At 36.6% G+C, this 23,502-nt stretch overlaps 1 protein-coding gene across 1 annotated transcript in view; it reads right to left on the bottom strand.

The window, feature by feature from the left end:
* Positions 1–15,735, bottom strand: part of LOC149957575 (cytochrome P450 3A24-like) — a 491,496-nt gene extending 475,761 nt beyond the window's left edge. The window contains exons 1-5 of the mRNA XM_090164838.1: positions 15,647–15,735; positions 14,215–14,381; positions 13,424–13,520; positions 12,866–13,015; positions 6,791–6,910 (exon numbers count right to left, since the gene is read on the bottom strand). Coding sequence (XP_090020964.1) covers positions 6,791–6,910; positions 12,866–13,015; positions 13,424–13,520; positions 14,215–14,312 — 465 coding nt within the window. The 5' untranslated portion in view covers positions 14,313–14,381; positions 15,647–15,735. The remainder of the gene's footprint in view (positions 1–6,790; positions 6,911–12,865; positions 13,016–13,423; positions 13,521–14,214; positions 14,382–15,646) is intronic.
* Positions 15,736–23,502: the final 7,767 nt, after the last annotated feature.

Below are 23,502 nucleotides of genomic sequence, written 5' to 3' on the forward strand. Positions count from 1 at the left end.
GCTGCCGTTGGAAGGGGAAAATTCGGAAATTGTCTTCCCCCTTTCCGAAAAACGTTCAGCGTAAAGGTTTGTCCAATAAAATTTGTACACAACACTGCGTTAGCGTGATTAAAGGCTAGCTGCGTTCTCCTTGTGTTTGTTGCTCCTAGGTTGCAGGGTGTCCTAATAATCATGAATTAAAATTTAATAATGTATTAATAATTTTAATTTTTTCTACAGCCAAAGCTTTGAATTTGATTTTAACTATATTTAATCATGATTTTAGTCATGCGAAGGTGTCCTAATAGTCAAGAAAGTGATCTGCTCCTCGGGTTTCCATTTGGAAATAGTTCTGAAAAAGTACGAAAATACTCAAGAGGAATTTTTAACCAGATTTTTGTAAACGTTGGTGTGGCCCTTATAAATCAATTATGAATATTATTTAAGCCTAACACCTCGCTCGCTCGGCCAATAAACTTCAAATATTTACTAAATTCAGTAAATATCCAAAAAGGGCAATGAAATTAGTAAATGGGAATATTACCCTCTATAATTTGAATTTATAGACGCCAAATGACCTGGAGCTCGGTTAAAAATTACATTACAATTTCATATGTGTATGCATAGAACCGCCATTATTCTCACCGTCGAAAGTCACGCTCACAAACTTGTACCATAAAATTTCCATCTTAATTATTTTCCGTGCACATTTAGTTCTTAGTAATTTACCTAAAAATAAGGGGCCCAAAAATTGATCTTTGCACAGGGCCTAAGAAAAGCTAGTTACGGCACTGGCAACAAGCGCAAAACCAAGCAGCAGGGACTTTAAATACTGCTGGTTGCCTCGATTTGTTTACAAAATCCTTTTTTACCTATCACACGAACCCAAACCTTAATGCTCGCATTTCCCCGCTGCTTGGTTTTGAGATCCTTATTTTTAAAAAGAGTTCTAGAATCGTACCCCAGATTTATCAGAAACTAAGCTAACTGGCGCTAGTAACTTTAAAAACCAGCCGATTCGCGTGTTATCAGCAGGACGTCCGATGGTGGATCAACTAAATTAAGATTTTTGCCGCTGTAGGCTGTCTTATACTTGCCCTTTGAAACAGGCCCGGACTGGCTCGGGCAGCTAACCGGCGATCGCCGGTCACATCGGGGCCAACTCAAATTGGGGGCCAAAGAGGAAATATTTTGCATTAATGGGAAATGGGGCCCACACGATTGCATAGCCGGTGGGGCCAACTACTAGCCAGTCCGGCCCTGCTTAGAAAGCCATCATTAAACAACTAGATGCAGGGTTGCCACGCGTCAGGGAAAGTAAGATAATTTAAAAATGGGCCTAAAAAGTCATTGAAAGGTCAGGGAATTTTAATAATTTGTAAAAAGTCAGGGAGTTCAATTTTATCTTGACACTTGTTTAAGGTAATTTTACTCTAGATTTATGATAAATTTTATGATTATCATTTACTTCCTTGAAAGTTTGGGTAATTTTTTCAACATTGCCTTTCCGTAGGCCTTAGGCAAAAATCTCTCATTTACCGACTTTTCGGACCTTCGTAGCCCCTATTATATGGAATCGTACACAGAAAAAACAATGTTTAAATTCTAGACGTTTTTCTAAACGGGAAAATGCAACGCTCTCACAGACATATACTATACCAACACGCGTTGAGTAGAAGAAACGTTAAGTCTTTTTGCGCGTCGAATTACAAAACGTTTTCGGTTAAAGCATGTTAAGTTCTAGAAATGATTGTTTTATGCGTGTTGAGGTCTTGTAGTGCTTAAAATGTAAACTCGTCTATTTGACGAAACGTTTAATTTTCAAACGCGTCGAGTTCTTGACACGTGTAATATTCAAACGCGTCGAGTTCTCCAATCGTTTAAGTTTCAAACGCGTCGAAATCTGGAAGCGTTTAAGTTTCAAACGCGTTGAGTTCTCCAATAATTTAAGTTTCAAACGCGTTGAGTTCTTGAAACGTGTAAGATTCAAACGCGTCGAGTTGTCGAATCGTTTAAGTTTCAAACGCGTCGAAATCTGGAAGCGTTTAAGTTCCAAACGCGTTGAGTTCTCCAATCATTTAAGTTTCAAACGCGTCGAAATCTGGAAGCGTTTAAGTTTCAAACGCGTCGAGTTGTCGCAACGTTTAGGTTTCAAACGCGTCGAGTTGTCGAATCGTTTAAGATTCAAACGCGTTGAGTTCTTGAAACGTGTAAGATTCAAACGCGTCGAGTTGTCGAATCGTTTAAGTTTCAAACGCGTCGAGTTCTTGAAACGTTTAAGATTCAAACGCGTCGAGTTCTTGAAACGTTTAAGATTAAAACGCGGCAAGTTCCCGCAACATTAGAATTCCAAACGTATCGAGTTCTTGAGACGTTTCGGATTATTCAAAGAAAAAATTGATTCTAAAGAAAATTTTTATTTGAAAAAAATATTTTATTGTTTATCAAACATTTTATATCAATATGTTGTTCTTCCACAAATTTTAAATATTTGGTGGTTTTAACAAATGACGATTTTGGGGACCAATTATTAAGTACGTACTCTTGCTCTGCTCCGCAGCGCTCCCCAGTGGCCAAGGGGAAATATAATCGTGCAAAAACGGACACAACCGTCTCTTAAAAATAAAAAGGTATCATATCGGCCTCGTTACAAAAATATGGTCTCAGCTCAGACTCGTAGTAGTACATTATATTGGACTCCGCTAAGGGTCACTGCAATTTACTATATTTTAATGGTCTCATCTCGAGCTCACAAATATACGCTATATTAAAATAGTTTCAGTTCGAGCACACAAAAATACGCTATAATATAAAGGTCTCATCTCGGGCTCAAATTAAATGACCACAACGTTTTGGTCTCTTCTCGGGCTCGTATCATTTTCATAAAAAGGCTGAGCTTAGCTTCAAATCGAGCTCGGCCTCTTGGTGTGAGACGAGCCCGTTCAGCTATGTTTTTTTTTTATTCAAAGAAGAAAGGGCTGATTTGAGTCTGAGAAGACCGCGAGCCCGGCGAAGACACCATCTGATTAATCAGGGCGAGATATGTGTAACGGCCACGCCAACGGGGGGATACGTGGGGACAGGGGTGGGGACACCCGTTGGGGGATTGGTGGTCGTCCTCACACGGCCATCCACAAACTTTGCCTCCCGGACGCCTGGGATTACAGGAGTGAGCCACTACTCCCGGCTCAGCTATGTTCTTCCCTAAAACTTCATTTTTTGTTTTTCTTTATTATTTGACCCAACCAAACTGATGTGAAGTGAAGTAGAGCTCATAAAGAAGCTTTTGAGCTGCGTGGACAATATTTAGTAAGTTGTGTGTCTACAACGAAAGATGCCCAAGAATCATTTAGACGATAAATTTGCGTGTTTACATGTAACACTTTAGATTCGTAGCGCCAAGTATACGATTTCGTTCTGTGACGTAAATAGAGGTTTTGGCGCCCTGGGCTAACATTTAATTTGGCCGGCAGTTATAATACCAACATACAGGGCCGTTCTTAAGGGGGGGAGGGGCGAGCAGGACGGTCGCCCAGGGCCTCTAAAATTTTACCATAGGGATGTATATACCGGAGGGTCTCTACACTCAGTTTCGGCCATGCATTTCGCCCGGGGCCACGAGCGCTCTAAGAACGGTCCTGTACCAACGCAAAATACGTTGAAAATGACATTGCCTCACGTTAAAAATGCAGCCCAGATCAAACCGCCCCCTCCGCAATGGTACTGACTTTATTTATTACCACCATCGGTTTTTCGACAATAGGAGTCAGGTGGTCAAGTTAGTAAGAATTTTGTCTAAACCACATTGCATGCATTCATGAGTTCTACTTCACTTCAATAATATCAATTTGCCAATAATTATATTCTAAGCTTAATTTCTAGACTAACCCCTTCCTACTTTTAACCTCTTCGCTAGTTTAACTTTACCTCCAGCATTTATAATTATTGTCTTCCCTAAATTGTAATAACATTGTTGAATTTCATATTAATTTTTTGATCGAATTAATAATTAGCTTAGAACTAAAATGTTTAAGTTTTTATTTACTAATCGTTTAGCTATAGATTTCATTAGGCAGACTAGCACTGGTATTCATGATAATAGTACAATACTATATCCAAGCTTAACTTAGGCCTAAATTTTCGTTACGCAGATATTTGGAATTACATTAATATACAAGAAGAAGCAACTCTTCTATTTTGCAAGTAATTGTTAATCAGAAATAAAATCATCTCTCACGTAGACTTACTTTCAAAGAAAAACGTGATCAGCTCGGAATCGTCTTGAAATGGAAGTCAAGCATAAATAACGCGACTATGCGAATATTTCTAAGGAACAGCGTTGCCAGATGTTCAAAACATTAACGTAACTACAGCCCAGTTCACACTATACAGTTAATTGGCCACTTAATTGTATCCAACTAATTGTAAGCAAGTAAATTGTATAGTGTGAGCCGAATAATTGTAAGAATTGTCCCCACTTTTTCTGTTCACACTGTACAATGTTCTTGCTTACAATTAGTTGGATACAATTAAGTGGCCCAATTAATTGTATAGTGTAGTAGTAGTAAAATTTGTAACACATCAGACTATCAGTAACGCTAGATTTCGCTCTCATCTAGGGTAGGAAGACAGCGTTTAAGAAACAGCTTAAAAAATATTTTTTAATTTAATATGAGGGCCCTGGTGGCCCGCTACCCCCGTTCAATTGATTTATTTTAAGGGGCCCCTGATTTTTTTAAGGGCCATTGGCCCCAGGACTACCACTATTTCCAAGTCTTCTAGCAACTATAATAATCAGGAGCCATGCAGACATCAGAGCCGCACCCATTAATTATATTTTGTAAATGTAGGGAATATTAAAAAAGAGCACCTTGTGATGATGAAGGAATTAGTTTTTCAGATAGGTTGATTTTTATTCCTTGGCCTAAGACCTTGGCCATTGGAATATTGAAGTTAATTAAACTATTTAAAATACATGACAGCGATGATAATCTAGTGATATTTACTAATTTAAGTCATTGGAATGATATACAGGAAAGTAATGTATAGAGTAATGGCAGTGTGACGTCACGGCACGTCACCCATGCTTTTTCCTATAGATAAAAAATCGCGACCAAAATGGCGACCATGGTCAAAACTACGGAGTGCCGGCCATTACTCTATTGTCAGAAATTACAAATCATTTATAAAACATATATAAACTTAGCAGACGACTTGACTATTTTGGCGGGTAAAATTCCGTATATTTGTTTAAAAACCGAACGATAGATGGCGTTAAGAACTAAGTAGTTTCCGAATTGAATCACCAAATTTCAAGCCGGGGGACGCGGGGGTGGCTTGTAAACGAACGTTTTTCACGAGAGGTATAATAAATTATACGACTGCAAACCGTCCCTATAGCTCAACGGCAAAATTCGCCCCAACTTGCAATTTGGCCTACTTTAAGGATGAAGAGTCCGCAGCGATGCGGGGTGGCGAACATAGTTTTTGGGGGGTGGGGCAAAGTAGGCAATAGGGGGCAGTTGGCCCCGAAATTTGCTTTCAACGAATTGGACCGCGTTTGGTGTTGTGCCCGATGCTAATTTTCACGCTGAGTCGAATGAGACCAACCACAGGTCTGTACGATGAACTGTTTCCGAGTAATTTGTACTGAATTACGTGGTCGTTTTTCTCTGATATGAAAAAACCTTTTAAATTTAGAACTCTGGTCGAGTTGGGTATCGTTCTGTAGTATGTGTTAACGCGGGTCGCTAGTACTAAGAGTTTCCGAGTTATGAACAAAAGTACACTCAAAAACGTGATTTTCTCGAAATTTCACTAAATATTGGACAAGACCAACCATACTTTCGGATGTTACGTATTGTTTAGTGCCGAATTTCACCGACCGCAAATCCGTAGGATAACTCGTTTACGAATTATAACTAAATCTGTGAGGAACATTAGAATTTGAAAGAAGCAAAATAAACGGTTACATCGGCGCAGTCGGATCTAACGCGTTATTAGCGGAAACTTTGGCTTTTATAACAGAAGCCGTTTCAAATCTATATCCCAGAGGAACCATTTTGAACACTTTAAAACACAGGTGTTTAGGTTTATGCTAATTTTGTTAATCGTCTAGGTTTCAAACGTGTTTCTATAGATTTTCGATTCCTTCTCGTGTTTAGTTGTTTAGCCATTTGGTCCGTTTACATCTATAACGCGTTACATTGCAATTCAAGTGTTTAAAAGCTAAACGTTGTTTTTTCTGAGTGGATCCGTTTTGAACACTTTAAAACACAGATGTTTAGGTTTATGTTGATTTTGTTAAACGCCTAGGTTTTTTACGCGTTTTTATAGATTTTCGCTTGCTCCTCGTGTTTAGTCGTTTAGCCATTTTGGATTTAAACACTTTGGTGTTTAGTGAATCAACGGCAAAAGTATCCATTTACATTTATAACGCGTTAAATTGCAATTCAAATGTTGAAAAGCTAAACGTTGTTTTTTCTGTGTAGGCCTTAATGTCTCCTAAAATTTTCGTAGGCGCTAGGCACTTTTGCCTAGTCTGCCTTATGGCTAAGGCGGCCCTGAAAATTGCAATAACCTTTAAACAATTACTGAAATATAAGTTAATTTAAATTTAACTTCTGATAAAAGTCAAATATAAAATAAACATGTTGGCCTTAAGAAGTCAGGGAAAATCTCTTAAAATACAGGGAATTTGAATCTGAAAATTTTGTGGCAACCCTGGGAAGCCTTGTGCTAGGAAACCTTTTGAGAGTCCTAAATTTTAGGGTGGAACCCTGAAAACTATCGTGTCATAAGACCGCCCTACCTGTCGGAGTTTTTTGGAACTGAAAGATGGCGTCATGACGTTTCGAATTCCTTTGGACTCATGGCCTCGCATGAAGATCAACAAATTGTCGAAAATAGCATCCCCAGTTTTAGGGAAATTCTAAAAATAAACAAATGGAAAAAAAATTAGAGACTCCAACTTCTGTCATGGTGTAATAGTTTTTTACTCAATAAAAATATTATTTTAATTATTTATTCTTAAATTTCATCAACTTTTCATACATATTCAAAAATAAATAAATCATTCTTAATGGTAAACCAGCATTGCCATTGCAAATATTACTTCGTTTAATTAAATATTTTCTAAATTGAAAACGGGAAATCGAAATTGATTTTGTGGGGTTGACGTGCCTTCGTTACGCCACTGGTTCGTAGCTACTTACACAGGGTTTCTGGGATTCTTGGAAATATCCGGGAATTTGGAAATTAGTTCAAGAGTCAGGGAAAAGTCAAGAAATCAAAAAAACATAGTTTACAGGGAAAAGACAGGGAATTTAATTTTGTTTGCATATAAAAAACGTTTGCAATAAATTAAAAACTTAAATTTTGGCTTTTAATAAATCAGGGGAAATCTCAAGAAATGATCAGGGAAAACCTGGAAAAGTCGGGGAAATTTAATCTGTAAAAACTGTGGCAACTCTGTTACAAGTTTATAGTATTATATTTAGGAAATTATTTTACATCCATTTGGTTTGAGGGACGACATGGAAATACAAAGGTTCCAATGTCTCAGCAACATTGTTCACCATCGGATGCCAACGTGGTACAAAATGTAGTTCATAATTTTAATGGTGAGGCGTTATAGGTGGTGTTTTGTTAACTCGAAATGCCACATAGCGGGCGGGCTTAACAAATTCATTCAAAAGCAGAAATAAAGAGTGGAGATTCCTCCATGGCCAAAGCTACTTACAAAGAGACATCCCAAGATGTTACTCCCTGATTTTAAGTAGCCCTTCGTGTACCTTGAAAGCTCCAAAAGGGAAAAGTTTTAATGGAAATCCGTTTAGCCATGGCAACCAAAAACGTTTTTCACAACACAAATTTAAACTTCCTCTACGTAAAATAGCATGGTAAAATCATGGTTTTGACATTTTCAAAAAATTAAAAATTAAAATTTTGGCAAAACAATTGGGTAAAATTGATAAAATTGGGTAAAATCGATAAAAATTTGGCAAAACAATTGGGTAAAATTGATAGCATTGGGTAAAATCGATAAAATTTCGCTAAAATCGTAAGGGTTTACAATCCGTGATTTTACCATGCTATTTTACGTAGAGAAAGTTGCAACAATCTTTTTGTTGCTCTTACGAGGAGACGACCCGAGGTGGTTTTCACCGATTTGGTTCAAAGTTGGTAGATTGTTAGACCTAGATGTAAGATGAAACCCATTAAAGGGAAAAGTTACGCTGGGCTTCCGTTTTGCCATGGCAACCAAAAATGTTTTTGGCAATATAATATAAGAACAAGTCTATGTAAAATAACATGCGAAAATGAAAACTTCAATAAATCCAAAATAAAATTACTTTGGACAAATAGGGGGGAATAAAAACCATTTTGGGTGAACTCTAGCTAATTTGAATAAATAGGTCGAAATTTTAGCTATAATTCAAAATATTTGTAAAACTTATGCCGTGATAACTGCCATATATTTTTGCCGATAAATCTTAAAATTTCTACATTACATTATCTGAACGATTTAAACAGATTTTTAGATTTCGATAGAAAAACGACGCCATTTTATAAAATGGCGGATACAAATATAAAACATGGTGCAATAAGTTAGGTAATTTGTATCCGATTAACCTAAGATTTTCTACGTTACATTATCTGCCCGAATGAATTCGTACTATAGATTTATATATAAATCCGACATCATTTTGGAAAATGGCAGATATAAATGTAGAAATTTTAAGATTTATCGGCGAAAATATATTGCAGTTATCACGGCATAAGTTTTACTAATATTTTGTATTATATCTAAAATGTCGACCTATTTATTCAAATTAGCGTAAGTTCACCCAAAATGGTTTTTATTCCCCCCTATTTGTCCAAAGTAATCCAAATATGTTAATTTTACTACTTTTATTTTTTTTAAATAATTTTATTTTTGATTTATTGAAGTTTTCCACAGGGGGGACCCTTAGAATTTGTCATTTTCGCATGTTATTTTACATAGACTTTTTCTTATAATATGTTGTCAAAAACATTCTTGGTTGCCATGACAAAACGGAAGCCCAGCGTAACTTTTCCCTTTTACGGGTTTCATGTTACATCTAGGTCTAACAATCCCCCAACTTTGAACCAAATCGGTGACAACCACCTCGGGTCGTCTCCTCGTTAGTAATATTACCCTCGAACAACCAACTTAGCCTATCTTGTTGACATTTAAAACATGGATAATTAATAAAGTAATACACTAATTAAATTAAAGGCAGATGATTTCTACTTTAGAACAAAATGTTAAAGATAATAAGAATAATTAAGAACAAAATATAAAACAAATTAAATCCAAACAATTACTTTCCAGCTAGCTAACTTAATAAAATACACCCCTTGGAATATTCCATTTCACAAACTAGAAATTAGCACTAACTATGGCCAATAGCCATTAGTGCATGCACGATTTTAAACATCTTGGCCAATAGCTGTATTTAACTAATTGAGTGGGTTAACCCTTAAACTTGGTTTCCACCAGCGCGCGTCAAAAAGCAACACTCAGTTTTGAAACGTGAAAATGCTCTTACGCGCGACAAAAAAATAACATTATGACGCGCTCTTAAGCGCGTTGGTGGAAACCAAGCTTAAATCGCGACACTACGACTAGTAGCTTACGTTAAACATTCCTTTTGGAATTAAGAATAATACATAGCTCCTTATGGAGATGACTACAATTAACGTCCCTCCTTATTGGGTTATATAACCCTTTCGAGGGAGCTGCTAGTTAGTTAGATTGAAGGGCGATTAACCGCAATAAATAAAAGTTTCTACTCATCGCTTTAGTTAACTTAATCCAACTTGAGGGTTTGCGTGGGGTCCACGGCTGGTCAAGACATCGCTGGCTCTGGAACGTCGTGGTGGTGGATCTCGTTGACGACGGCACACATTTATTGATTTCCGTTCACTTAAGTTAACGTTGCGACCGCGACTTCCTAAGTTTTTAAAAACCGATCAGGAATATGTCCGAATTATGATGGCGGAGGACTTTGAGTCATCGTTGTGGACGAACCAAAAGCGCACTTTCTTCTCTTCGTTTCTTAGTCTCAGAGCCGTACCTAGTCCAAATGGCGCCCTGGGCCAAAAACCAAAATGGCACCCCCAGAACCTTAAGTATAAATTTTTAAATTTTCAATATCTAATTTAAAAGAAAATCATCGATTTTGCGCCCCTAAAATTTTGGCGCCCTGGCCCCCTGCCCCTCTCGCCCTACCCAAGGGACGGTTCTGTTAGTCTTTTTTTTGCGCAGGAGAGTTCGGACCACGGGTGCCAATGACGTCAACCGACGCTTCTAGAAACGTACATTTCCCATGCCGTAGTCAAATTTCCCTCTTTTTCAAAACCCTAACCTCGAAAACATATATTTACAAATAGAAATCCTCTACTCAAGCGAAGCCTAACAATAGAAAGGAAATTGGTAGCTCGAGGAATGTTTCCAGGACCCCGCTTCGGTCCTTGCAGTGCCGGATTAACTACCACTCGGGCCCCTAGGCTTAGCTTTGTTTAGGGGCCCCTTTACCTTGGGAAACTTGCCGCGGCTGTTTTGATATTATTCTTTGTACAGTATGTTACAAAAGTCTTCGACAGAGGAAGTTTTGGCATTTATCTTAAATTTTCTCGAAACGTGTAAACGATAGAAAAATGAAACCACAAGCAATTTTTAATACTTTTTTATATCCTTTCACGTGGAGTTGTCGTATTTTGCAAAGCGATAATAGTTACGGCGGAAACGCCAGATGTCGTTTTTGTCAACGTTTCAAATAATGGTGCTACGCCCCTGAAACCGGCATTTTCGGATTCAGGGTGGTTGATTCATTTAAAGAAAGTGTCACTGCCTTTGCTCTACCACCAACGGTTGAGGAGCTACAGCCGGTGGCAATTTTCGATTCCATTTGGTAAAAACTAAAAGACTTATTAAAATAGGAAAAAAACAACGATTTTTAAAAGTGTACTTTTAAAAATCGTTGTTTTTTTTCCTATTTTAATATTTGTATTTGCACAAGTAGCTAGTAAAATTTTAAAACTAAAAGACGTCAAATATCATTTGTGGCATTCCCCCGATAATGCAGAGCATTTCAACAACAATTATTATTGTACAGGTAAAAGATACGAGAATGGAAGCAATGAAATTAGAAAATAGGTGAAGAAAACTGTAATCACTGGTGTAGCAAAAGGTTTCCGCCTTTTATCCCCTCAACCGATTCTGCCAAATTCGTTTATACAACAAGTAACATAATCACACACACTAGCCATTGTTTCAATGTTATAACTTTTAGTCACTGTGTCTATCAAAATATTGTAAAAAAAAAGCCATTCACTCGAGAAAAGGATGCTAAACCAGTAATAACAATTTTCTACACCTATTTTCTACTTTCATTGCTCCATTCTCGTCTCTTTTCCTATACAATATTAATTGTTGTTGAAACACTCTGCATTATCGGGGGAGTGCCACAAATGATATTTGACGTCTTTTAGTTTTTCCCAAATGGAATCGAAAATTGCCACCGGCTAAAGCTCCTCAACCGTTGACAGTGACACTTTCTTAATATGAATCAACCACCCTGAATCCGAAAATGCCAGTTTCAGGGGCGTAACTCCATTATTTGAAAGGTTGTCAAAAACGACATCTGGTGTTTCCGCCGTAACTATTATCGCTTTGCAAAATACTACAACCTCACGTGAAAGGAAATACAAAAGTATTAAAAATTGCTTATGGTTTCATTTTTCTATCGTTTAAACGTTTCGAGAAAATTTAAGATAAATGCAAAAACTCCCTTTGTCGAAGACTTTTGTAACAGACTGTACTTTGTACGATACTAAACTTTCTTATGAAATATATATATCTAAAAAAATCTGATGATACAAGATGAATAACTGACCATTGACAAAGCACATCTTAACTGAATTCGTCTCAGAAGCAGCGAAATTATTTTTCTTGCTATTTGGGTCGCACAGATAACTCGAGTCAGAAATTAGAATTTCTAATCCAGCCTTGATTGGAACTTTCCTTAAGTTTTATGAACAACGCACAGTTTATCACAGTCAATCAGTCATTCAATTAATCAAATATTATAATACATCAAAATTGGTCAAGAAAATAACCGCCTCATTGGTGATGGACTCGGACTCCGATCCGTACTGTCCAGGTCCGTTACTATTTCGTGGCTACTCGCAAAGTATTATTTAATTTAATTTTTCTCAATTTTGAGGACAACAGGATACACGCATAAAATAAATGCTTGGATTATACTATATAGATAAAATCAATAAGCAGAGTAGTATTATCAAAAAAATAACGTTTTCATGTATTCGGCTTTACTACAAAACTAAGATAATACAGACGATCTTAGCGGCGGTTTTTGAAATGAAATCCGACAATCAGTAGGAAACGCGATTACAAAAATTTGTGTTTGGACAATTTTTCAACAAATTGTTTCCAACTAAAAGCTTAAATATTTTTATATTTTGTGTTAACTGTGGATTATTTATTCTCGAGGGCCCTTCTAGAAAAATCCTCCGGGCCCGTAGGCTTAAGCCTACTCAGCCTATTGGATAATCCGCCACTGGGTCCTTGCCCAACCCTATCTTCGAAGATAGGCCTAATATAAGTTTTCTTAGTTACTTAAATGATGTTCATTAATAAGACAACTAAAGGTCGTTACAAAGCTTAAATTTGAGTTGTGAAAAACATTTTTGGTTGCCATGGCAAAACGAATGGCCATTGAAACTTTTCCCTTTAGGAGCTTTCAAGGTACATGAAGGTCTACTTACACCCCCGAGTTTGAATAAAATTGGGGAGAAACACCTCGGGATGTCTCCCTCCATGCCAGTGACAACCCACCCTTCTGTCGGCGAAATGTTGGTAGTCCTTGATGAGTACAGTTTTGATGATGTCCGGATCCCCGGCGTACAGAACTGGAGTGCTGCCTTCGTATCCGCCGTACACTCTGCCGAACTTACGATATCCATTCAAAAGAGATTGGTGAGTGGCCTGAAAGTTAGGGCCAAAATTAACACTCTTGACACTGTAAATTGCATTTGAACTAGTGATCGCTCAGAGGCATAAGGCAGGCGAGTCATTAAGTCGAAAGAGGGCGTTCAAGGTCAAGCGAAACACATTTTACAAACTTAATTTCATAAAATAGATGCTCGTGGGGTTCACAGTATATATATATATATATATATATATATATATATACCGCAATAATAGAGGAATTATTGGACAAAAATTTCAAAATAATCTAATAATTATAGGAATAAATTAACGAATTTGATGTTGTACCAATTATGGCAACACTGCATAAGGGTGTGCTACTGTGCTTAACAGTGAATTGAGGTTCTCTTATAGCTAATTAGAGGCTAGGTTCGACTTTTAATTTCAGTTGCATTTGTCTCTTACCATTTTCCACGATTTAGAAAGTGTTCCAAAAATTGGAACTGGCTTCTCAGAGGCGATATTGTAAGTTGACCAGAACTTGAAATTTCGAGTTAAGTAGCTGAAATTCGGAAAAATATACTTATTGTTTGATTGTACTATTTTCAAAACTTTTAATTCAATAATTAACTATTATAGATAGGTTTATGGAGCGCGGGAATTATAACAATATATCTTTAATCGTGAATAACGTAAGGGTCGACACTGATTAAAATCTCGTCCAATACACATAAAAATGAGTTCTCAAATCTAAATATCACTTCGAAAATCATGAAATCAGCTTAAAAATCTCAAAAGCACTATTTCAAAAATCACGTTTTAATTTCCAAAATCACGTTTTGAGTTTTGAAATTACTTTCTGATTTATAAAATAACTTTCTGATATCAAAATTAACTTTCTGGTTTCAAAAATCACGTTTTGAGTTTCAAAATTACTTTCTAATTTCCAAAATAATTAACTTACTGATTTCCAAAATAACTTTCTAATTTACAAAATAACTTTCTAATTTCCAAAATAATTAACTTACTGATTTCCAAAATAACTTTCTAATTTCCAAAATAACTTTCTAATTTCCAAAAAAATCTTATTTCCAAAATAGCTTTCCGATTTCCAAAATCACGTTTCGATTTCCCAAATTACTGTTTGATTTCCCAAATCTCTGTTTGATTTCCCAAATCACGTTTTGATTTCCATAATCACGTTTTGTGTTACCCTTGATATTTCCTACAAGAATGCAATAAATCCAAATTCCTACCAATAAAACAGCAAACCAGAACTGAGAAAGAAGACGGAGTAGGCCATCCAACCACTGACCACGAACTCCTCCAGCTCGAATTTCAAAGATTCGTACATCGTTTACCCGTTCGTTCCGTTCGATGACAGCCGCGATACTAAAGAAAGTAATCCTCGACACGCGGTTATCTGCATCGAAATGATACGAATAATCAAAATAAAACCGCCTAATGACAATAATAATTACGTAAGGCGAACGCTTCTCGCTAATCTCCAGGCATTGTTTCTTTAATCTGAAGATAGCGAACTATTTCCAGATTCCAAATATACGCCATAACTAAGACTGAAAATAGTAGATTTTGAAAACGCCTTAGAAAAATCGTTATCACGTAGATTACAAATTATTAGAAGTTGATATACGAGAGAAGTGTCTACATATGTACAAATTACACTGCTTTTTATAAACATATTTCCTGGGGTGGTTGCGCCAAGTATATACTAGCTAAAATGAAAACGTGCAAAATAAATGCATTGAACTCGACAACACTTATTAGCTAAAAAACCATCCTTATAACCACGACTATCTACTCGACCCCTTATGCTTGAAATCGATAGAAAAAAAAACTATTTGTAACTCCAAGAATTTCGACTTAGCACAATCTCTCAAACTTCACGTACCCTCTTTAAAAACGAAGCAAAAGGTAACAATTAATCTCCTTTAACGAAACTCCAAATGACGTGTAACGATGTCAGTGACAAAATTGATATTTTATCTTTAAAATACCAAGATATTTTAAAGCTTAAAATTTGAGGTTTCAAAATGTAATGTATGTATAACCAAGTTTATTTTTTGTAATTTATCGATGTTTAAATATTGTGATATTGTAATTTATCGATGTTTAAATATTGTGATATTGTAATTTATCGATGTTTAAATATTGTGATATTGTAATTTATCGATGTTTAAATATTGTGATATTGTAATTTATCGATGTTTAAGTATTGTGATACTGTAATTTATCGATGTTTAAGTATTGTGATATTGTAATTTATATGAATTTTTAAACATTGTAAAAAATGCTTGAAGGTCTGTATTGTTGATGTGCACATTAAACATGTTATTCTATTATATTCTTCTGTGTTATAGTATTAGAAAGATAATTAGTTTGAAATGCGTTTTTGAAAAATCAACAGTATAGTCTGCGTGTTTCGAGTGACTCTAGTGAATAACATGAGATATATGATATCTGAGAATATTTATTTATCAACGATCATGGAATTATGTTGAAACTATACACATTTGGGCTATAATGCAGATAAATTTTGCGAAATGATAGAAAAGTCCATGATAAAAAGGGTGCAAAAAAGCTAAACACTAACAAATTTCTGATAAATCTGAATAAATCTTGGACCAATAGGTCTTCGATATTAAAATTAAAACGTGAAACTCGTACCAATATAGATCTTCGAGGCAAAAACAAATGAAAATGGAATAAAAATAGCCAGAAATTCCAGTGGGAGACCGGTTTCGCCCTATTTGGAGCTCATCAGTACCGCGCAGAGAATCTGGCTTGCGACTAACTAAACCGAAAAGAGAAGCTAAACCTAATCATTGAAAATTTCAAAACTCGTTGCGTAGCAACGGAAAGCCCGATGGTCGGATATTAGTGTAATTTATCCGCATTATAGTCCTTAGTTGGTTTTAATAGATGTTTCTATAAAACACGGGAGGTCATGTGACAATGTTTCGTCTACGTCACTTAGCGGTAGCTCTTGAATGTAGAGAGCACGCGCTGCAGTCGCGAGACCCTTCGGAATCTGAAACCCACGTGTAAGTAAAGTACTGAAATAACTTGCGCTCGTGACGCCGATAAAAATATTTTATACTTTTAATTTTTATTGTTTTATTTTATAGAAACACCTAGGCTACGTTCAGCAGCAGTCAACGGAAAAATCACCCGATTTGATATTTTCCACCGATGAGCTTTTTCGTCATAATGATGTTGTAAGTTGCTGAACGCTTTTATTCAGTTATCGGTGTTTTTTAAAAGGCCGTAGCTTTTATAGTAGTTTTACGTCAGAAATGACGTCAGTCATCGGAAAAACCGACTCTTCCAGCCGATGACTTCGGTGAGTAACCGATAACTATCGTGACGTCAAAACCTGAAACGCGACAAAGCGTACAGTAGGAAACCGATGTCACCGATTAGTAATCGGTGAGTCCGATGAGCTCTGCTGAACGTACCCCTATTAACTTGATCTTATCTTAAATTTCATTATCCACCAATATCCGCTATTTGGCTAACTAGTTGCTACGCGACGCGCTTTGAAATTTTTAATGTTCAGGCTTCACGTGAGGTAATTCTTTTGAAAGATCGTTTTAGCCTAAGAAACCTTTCTCTGAATGGTTTCTTTTATTAATTACTATTAAGACGACGTAAAATTATTGTAGGACCAGTAGCAGATAGCTAATGATTAACAAATATAGGTTCGTAGAGTAACTCAGTTAACGTGTTCTGATTTTATTTGATAATGTTCGATAAAGGTAATTTAACAATTAGAAATGGGAAGCACTAGCCCTAAAACAAACAAATATTCCCCAAATCTTTTGAGTATGAGCAAGCAAGTTTCATCTTACAAAGCCAAAAAATCTGATTATATAACGTTATAGTATATGTAACATAGATCTAGGAGGTTATATATTTTATGTTAAAATTAATATGCAAAATTTTGTAGATTTAATGACATAATGGTACATTTCGAATGGACTTGGAACCTTGATCATTTAACTTATTGCATTTTTGTAACAGAAATTCTAACATAGAACACTGATTATATTACGTTATGGTCTATGTAACATTTATTATATTACATATGTTATGTTAAAATTTCGCCACTAAACAGAAAATAACAAATCGTGTGGAAATGTACCATAATATTTACGACTTTCTTAAGAAGTTATCGTCGAGATAATTACCGGGACCCGTGCAGCCTAAGGACCTTGTTTTAACACTTCTCCCAAGTTTATCTTGGTGCCCGGAAAAATTGTTTTACAGGGCGGTCCTGGAAATGAGGATTAGAAAATAAGTCTCTTTCCGCCACAATTACTACCCCCAATTTTCAAAACACTTAACAATGCCTTTAAAACCATGCTGAAGAACTTTCAAGCTCGGTGACGTCACTTAGTCACAAAAACATATTTTTTTATTTCAAAGTTTTCTTTGTCTTGCAAAACTTCTTAAGTGGCTCTATTTAAACCATAAGGGTTAATTTGCATACACTTTAATAGGTTTTAAAGTTCATAACAAATGTTTCAAAATTATTAGTTTGATCATTTTCAAATATTTGTATAATCGAGGCGAGTATTCACTGTCGAGATTTCATGTTCAACAGTATCGGTTTGTGCGCTCTTTGTAACACGGTAGTTTTGGTGAAAACGGAATCTGGTCGATCGACTGATTTTAAAATGAATCTGAAACAAATGTGTGCCAACATTGTCAGCATGATCTTGTACGCAAACGCAGGACCTGCAATCATATAAAAATCATGAAAATAATTTAAATATTTGATTTCAAAAAAATATATACGTAGCCATTCTCTAAAGTAAAATAACACAACTTTATAATTTCAAAGTAAGCTGGAAGAAGTAATAACAAGTGAAAGAATTTAAAGTAATCCCGGTAATTCACTTAAGAACATCACTGGAAAGTTGTGAAAAGTGACTGGAAATCACAGTACGTTTTCCAAATATCAGTAATCTGGAGCACAAACGTTTCACGAGCGACTTCCCATTCGTGAAAGCTACGTAAAACAATCTGCGTATTTAGTAATTGAACTATTTAAAATTTGTCATTTTAATTTACAGGTTAATCATTTAAAAATTAAACGTTTATTGAAATTCTTTCGATATATTGGTTTCATAGTTTTTATGGTTTCCGTATAGATTATCAGTAAATTGTATTCTATGTTTACGTGTAGACCTAGAGAAACAGCACTAAAATTTGATTTAGGAGCTTATATGTAAATAACGCTTTGTTAGTGAGTGAGTTAGTGATTTTCGGCTGATACTAGCTGGATTGTTTGGTCAGACAGTGAAAACCAACGCCATCTTAGAAAATCGCTGATAAAAACTCTGGTCGTTTCTGACGAATAATGTTTAGTCGATTTAGCTAATAGTTTCTGTGTTCAAGACACAGTAATACAAACAATAGGTATATACAAGGATCACTATACCGAATGCATACGAGAAGCGCGAAAAAAACATATATATAAGCAGATAGACAGATAATTTAAAAACCGCATAAATATCAAGGAGGATAGGAAGGGAGGCGAAGTAGGAGGGATGAACGCGGAAGCATCCTTGTAAGAAGCTTAGCGCGCGCTCTTCTGGAAATTTTCGGAAAAATGGCTGCAAAATTGCGGCCGCTACGCTACGTGCTGAGTTCACGCTAAGCTTCTTACAAGGATGCTGGCGCGTTCATCCCTCCTACTTCGCCTCCCTTCCTATCCTCCTTGTAAATATGTAACATATATATAGGGAATTAGAAGATATACAGGAACGCTATACAGTGTTCCAATAAAGAGCCGCTAGAGACTAAACAAAGAGGTCTAGGTAAGTCGTAAGGGCCTTCCTGAATTGTGTGGGACTAGGTACGTCGGTACGACTTTGAGAAAGTCAGGGAGAGAGTTCCAAACGCGGAGAGAGGACGGGAGAAAGGAATGTTTCCGGACGGAGAGGCGAAAGCCAGGGAGGATGAACGAAACTGCTTTTTCACCGCGGGGGGCCTGGCGCCATGCCGAGATGGCAGAGGTTAGTGGGGCCAGGGGCCCAGGGCGCTCTTCGAGCGATGGATAACGCTATTCACTTAGGTGAGGCGTTTCACCTGACGACGAGAAGCCAATGTATCCCACCGAAAGTTCTTCATAACCCTGGTCATGCTCACACTCCAGGAAAACCCGACGTTGACCGCGAAACGGAGAGCCCGCCACTGAATGCGCTCAATCGCGTGCGTGCCGCTCGCAGTGTGCGGTGACCAAACCGAGGAGCAATACTCGAGGATGGGCAGGACGTAAGATTTTATAGCCAAGGCTTTGGTGGACAAGGAGCAGTGCCAGAGATGTCTGCGCACAAATCCGAGAGCCCGCGCAGCTCGAGAGGTGACTTGGTCAATATGGGTAGACCATTCTGATAATTCACGCTGGGCCATCTGGAATCGTACCTAGTGGCATCGTAATTAGTGAAATCGTATCAACTGAAATAGTAACAAAAATGAGGACTCAAAATTAAGACGTTTGAAAGTAACACTAACTGAAACAAAGAGTGAAAAACGAAACAAACGGTTGGTAGCAAGCCACGGTGTAGGCGAAAACACGACGAAGATAATTACATCCAAAACACGTAAAAGACGTTACTAAATTCGAAGAATTTACAAAACTTTAAAATTCCCTCGAGCGCTGGGAGCACGGTGCCTCCCCAACCCCATACTAAAAAAAGCTATGGGCCACCTATAACGCGACCTAGAGGACAGTACCAAGCCTTACGCATCAAGTATATAATTTTAAATTACCTAAATAATAACAACAAAAAACGTGGAAAGGCCCAAAATAAGTTAAAAATTTTAAATTAAATTAAAAGATGAAATAAGCGTTTGCGGCCAAAAAATACAAAACACCTAGAAATTTCCCAAAATTAAAGGCCTAGTTTCACTTCTCTCTTTCGAAAAAGGGTTCAAACATCTTTTTTCCTTCCCCCTCGTAACCCCTCTATTGATAGCGACGGTCAGCTCGCTCCCCGAACTTCACGGTTTGAGAGGATTATACGCAGCCTCATCGCTGTACTGCTTAAAATGAGAGTGAAAATGCTCCATCTAACGCTTAAACTACCAACCTAACTTGGCTCTATATACCCCAGTAGGGCCCGTGGAAAACGCATTTTACTTTTTGGTCGAGTTTTCGAGTCTTCTGTATCCGAAATTTTCAAGTTCCGACAGATTTCAAATAAACATGGCGTGAAAAAGGCTTACAACTCAAAATTTAAAAAAATAGCTTTATTGATATAATTAAAAAACAATGAGCTTTATTAATATGATTTGACTTCAATTAATCATTGATAAATTAGCTTTTATTGGCACTTATTTCAGATTTATTACAGACATTTCCGAAATTTCTTACGGGTATCATTTTTCAGTTCCGATATACTCCAAATGTTCGTGCGGTGAAAACAAAAAAAAATTTCTAAACCGAAATTTATAGTTAATGAGCTTTTAGTTGGAATTTTTTTAATTAACTAAATATTTACCGTCCATATATTCTAAAAAATGTATATTCAAAACGATCAACATTTTATTTATTTTTTATTTGTTATTATAACTGTCTGCCATAGTCTATCGACAAATTCAAAAGTTTTTTTGCTATAATAATAATTGTTTCCTTCAGTTTGAAGCTGTTTTTTTAATTTTCCTACGTGATTGTTCCAATCTAGGACAGCCAATCCACTTCTTAGTTTCTAAGTAGACTTTCCATACCTGATTCTTTTGTCTAATTAAATTAGAGCTGTATTGTTGAAAGACTCGATGTAAAATGTGTCTCTCGAATTCACAAAATCTTTTGGGTTTTTATATATCGTGCTTTTCTTGATGTAATCTTCTAAAATATTAGCAGCTTTTTTGTCTTGAATAACTTTTAGTCTAGGTATGTAACCATCTTCTCTACATTTAGAGCCTTCGAAGCAATTTGTGTGAATATTTTTGAAATGGTCAACGACATTTAAAATAAGTTTTTGTAATGTGTCAGGGTCTCCTCCACATTTTTCCATGGCCCAATACAAATGATTTCGCATTGGGGCTCTTTTATCGCTCAACTCCAGGTGCCAGGTCTTACCTGAATTGGCTCTATTGCCTTTTGTAATTTTGTCCATACCTAACGCGAAACTCTTAGCAGCGTGCCACCTATCGTTGGAGTTCACTGTATTTAGTCTCTCATTGACTAATTTGTTTATTGAAGCATTTCGGTCATGCGCGTGTTCTAGTATGGCGATTTTCTTTTTATCGAACTCTTCGTATATTCTTTTAGTACCTAAGGTTTCGTGACGTTGACTGCATGGGTCGTCATCTTTCGATATATTTTGGTAATTGACGACTTTGTGTGTTTCAAGCCCAAGAGCAACAACGTCGCAATGAAATGCGTTTTTCCTCTGGGAGTGGCGCGCGTCACTTTGAATTCTTATTCCATTTTCGTGTATTGCAGTTTTCTCTTGGTGTAAGGCCTCTTGCGTCGAAATAACCACCTCAACATCAACCGCCGCGGTAATTGTGTTTTGTATATCACTGAAACACCTAGACCCCGTGTTTCCAATATTGGCCAAACGAGTAAATTTTTTATACTGCACGTGCAACATTCCACTTGTTACAAAAGCTAATTACATACTGATATTTGCCTTATAATTTTTACCAACCTTATCGGACGAAGAAATTGGAATTTTATGCAAATTTTCACAAACCAACACCAATTCAAGAACATGTCCTTTATAGTTATCAGATTCAATTGACATCGGACAGCTACAAATAGCAGAGTGCTCTTGTACCTGGCTTATAAGTGTTTTTAAAAACCAGATATCACCAACGAAGAACTTTCTTTCTAATTCAACATCTCCAATTCCTGAATTTTCGCCTCCGGTATCTTCAATGTTACTATTGGATTGCTGACTTTCAGACAATTCTATTTCAATTTCTTCCTCGTGTGAAAAGTGTTCCTCATCGAGCGGGAAATTTTCGTCCGCAAATGAAAATTGATCGTGCGTGAGGGGATTGATTTCCGACTCATTGAGATTGCTTGAATTTAGATCTAATGGGTCAGCATCAGCTAAGCAGCTTGAGATGTCTAAATACATGGGCATTGTTCTAGTGTCCACTTCTATACCGCTTGTATCAGTGACGTCATTCGCTATATCTTCAATATGAGTGGAATCCAAATTTATGGTACCATTCAAATGGTCCGACAATGAGCGGAAGATATTCACACCAATATCATTTGTTAGATCCTCACATTCGTTTTCATTTGATAAGGAAGAGCTATTTTCGAGAGTTGTATCTGGTTCAACTTCGGTGATTGTCTCGTCATGAACATTTAGTATCAAAGATCTAAACGCTTTCTGAAGCATTCGACTTAATGATGTTTCTAGTAAAAGCGCTTTTTTCCATTTACTTTCAAACGCGTGTTTTTGTGATTCTGATGGAAACGTTAGATTAATTTTTTTCGTAGAAAAGGCAGAGCCCCTGCCGTTAGCCTTTTTCGATATTTCTCCGCAGACTTCTCTCGAGGTTTGACGTCGGCGAATTTCACTGATCGAAAGATTTTCAACATTTTCATGGTGAATTAATAAATCTATAGCTGTTTCTATAATTTCAGCCGATGATTTATTCATCACATTTTTCGATTGAATCCAAAGCTCTTCGAAACTATTTCTTTCATTCTCTTCGCGAAAATTTACGGTAATGTTCTTACGGGGTTTAGTCTTATACGAATATTCTTTAATAGTGCCATCTGAAAGGCGTTTTTTTACTTTGCTAGCGCGATAATTTGATATGTCACACAAAGCCATAACATAAACGCAATTGAAAACTGATCTTATCACACTCGCTTACTTTTTGAAAATGATGGGGCTACAGTACACTCCATATTTCGAAATCAACGATGGGCAATAAACCGTTGGGTTTTCCCAAATATTCCGAGAAATCCCCATATTGCGGGCCTAAAAACGAACCAAAAACATCCATTGATAGGGGGGGTTGGGACTTTCATTGTTGTATTAGTACGGTCGCATTTTCTTCGGTTTCCTGAATGAGAAGGCTGCGACCCCTAGGGCACAAAAAGACCAAGGTCAGTCATTTGAAGACTCTTTCCAAGGAAAGCGGCTGAGAGAAAGCTTCAGCAAATTTTGTGCAGGATGGCAAACGACAACGGTGATTATGATTTACATACATACATATATATATATGTATATATATATGTATATATTATTGGATTTAATTTATTATATAAATAAAAATATAAAAAATTAAATTGTATTTATACAGATATTGAGTGCGTGCATTGTTTTTTGACACCGTGTGTGACAGTGAGACCAATCGACTTTTTGGGAAGTGGAAGAGCTCCGAGTGCCAGAAACACTACCACTAGACGGAAAATGTACGGGCATTTTTGGAAAATGCTAGATTACATGAACGCTTGGCGAGAGCCTAGATATATTTCAAAAAAAATTAGGGAGTTAGCCCGTAAAAATTTGAATATTGTATTCCACAAAAGACAAATC

Source organism: Leiobunum rupestre, chromosome 2, assembly GCF_980474605.1.
Source record: "Leiobunum rupestre chromosome 2, qqLeiRupe1.1.hap1, whole genome shotgun sequence".
Taxonomy (NCBI): Eukaryota; Metazoa; Arthropoda; class Arachnida; order Opiliones; family Sclerosomatidae; genus Leiobunum; species Leiobunum rupestre.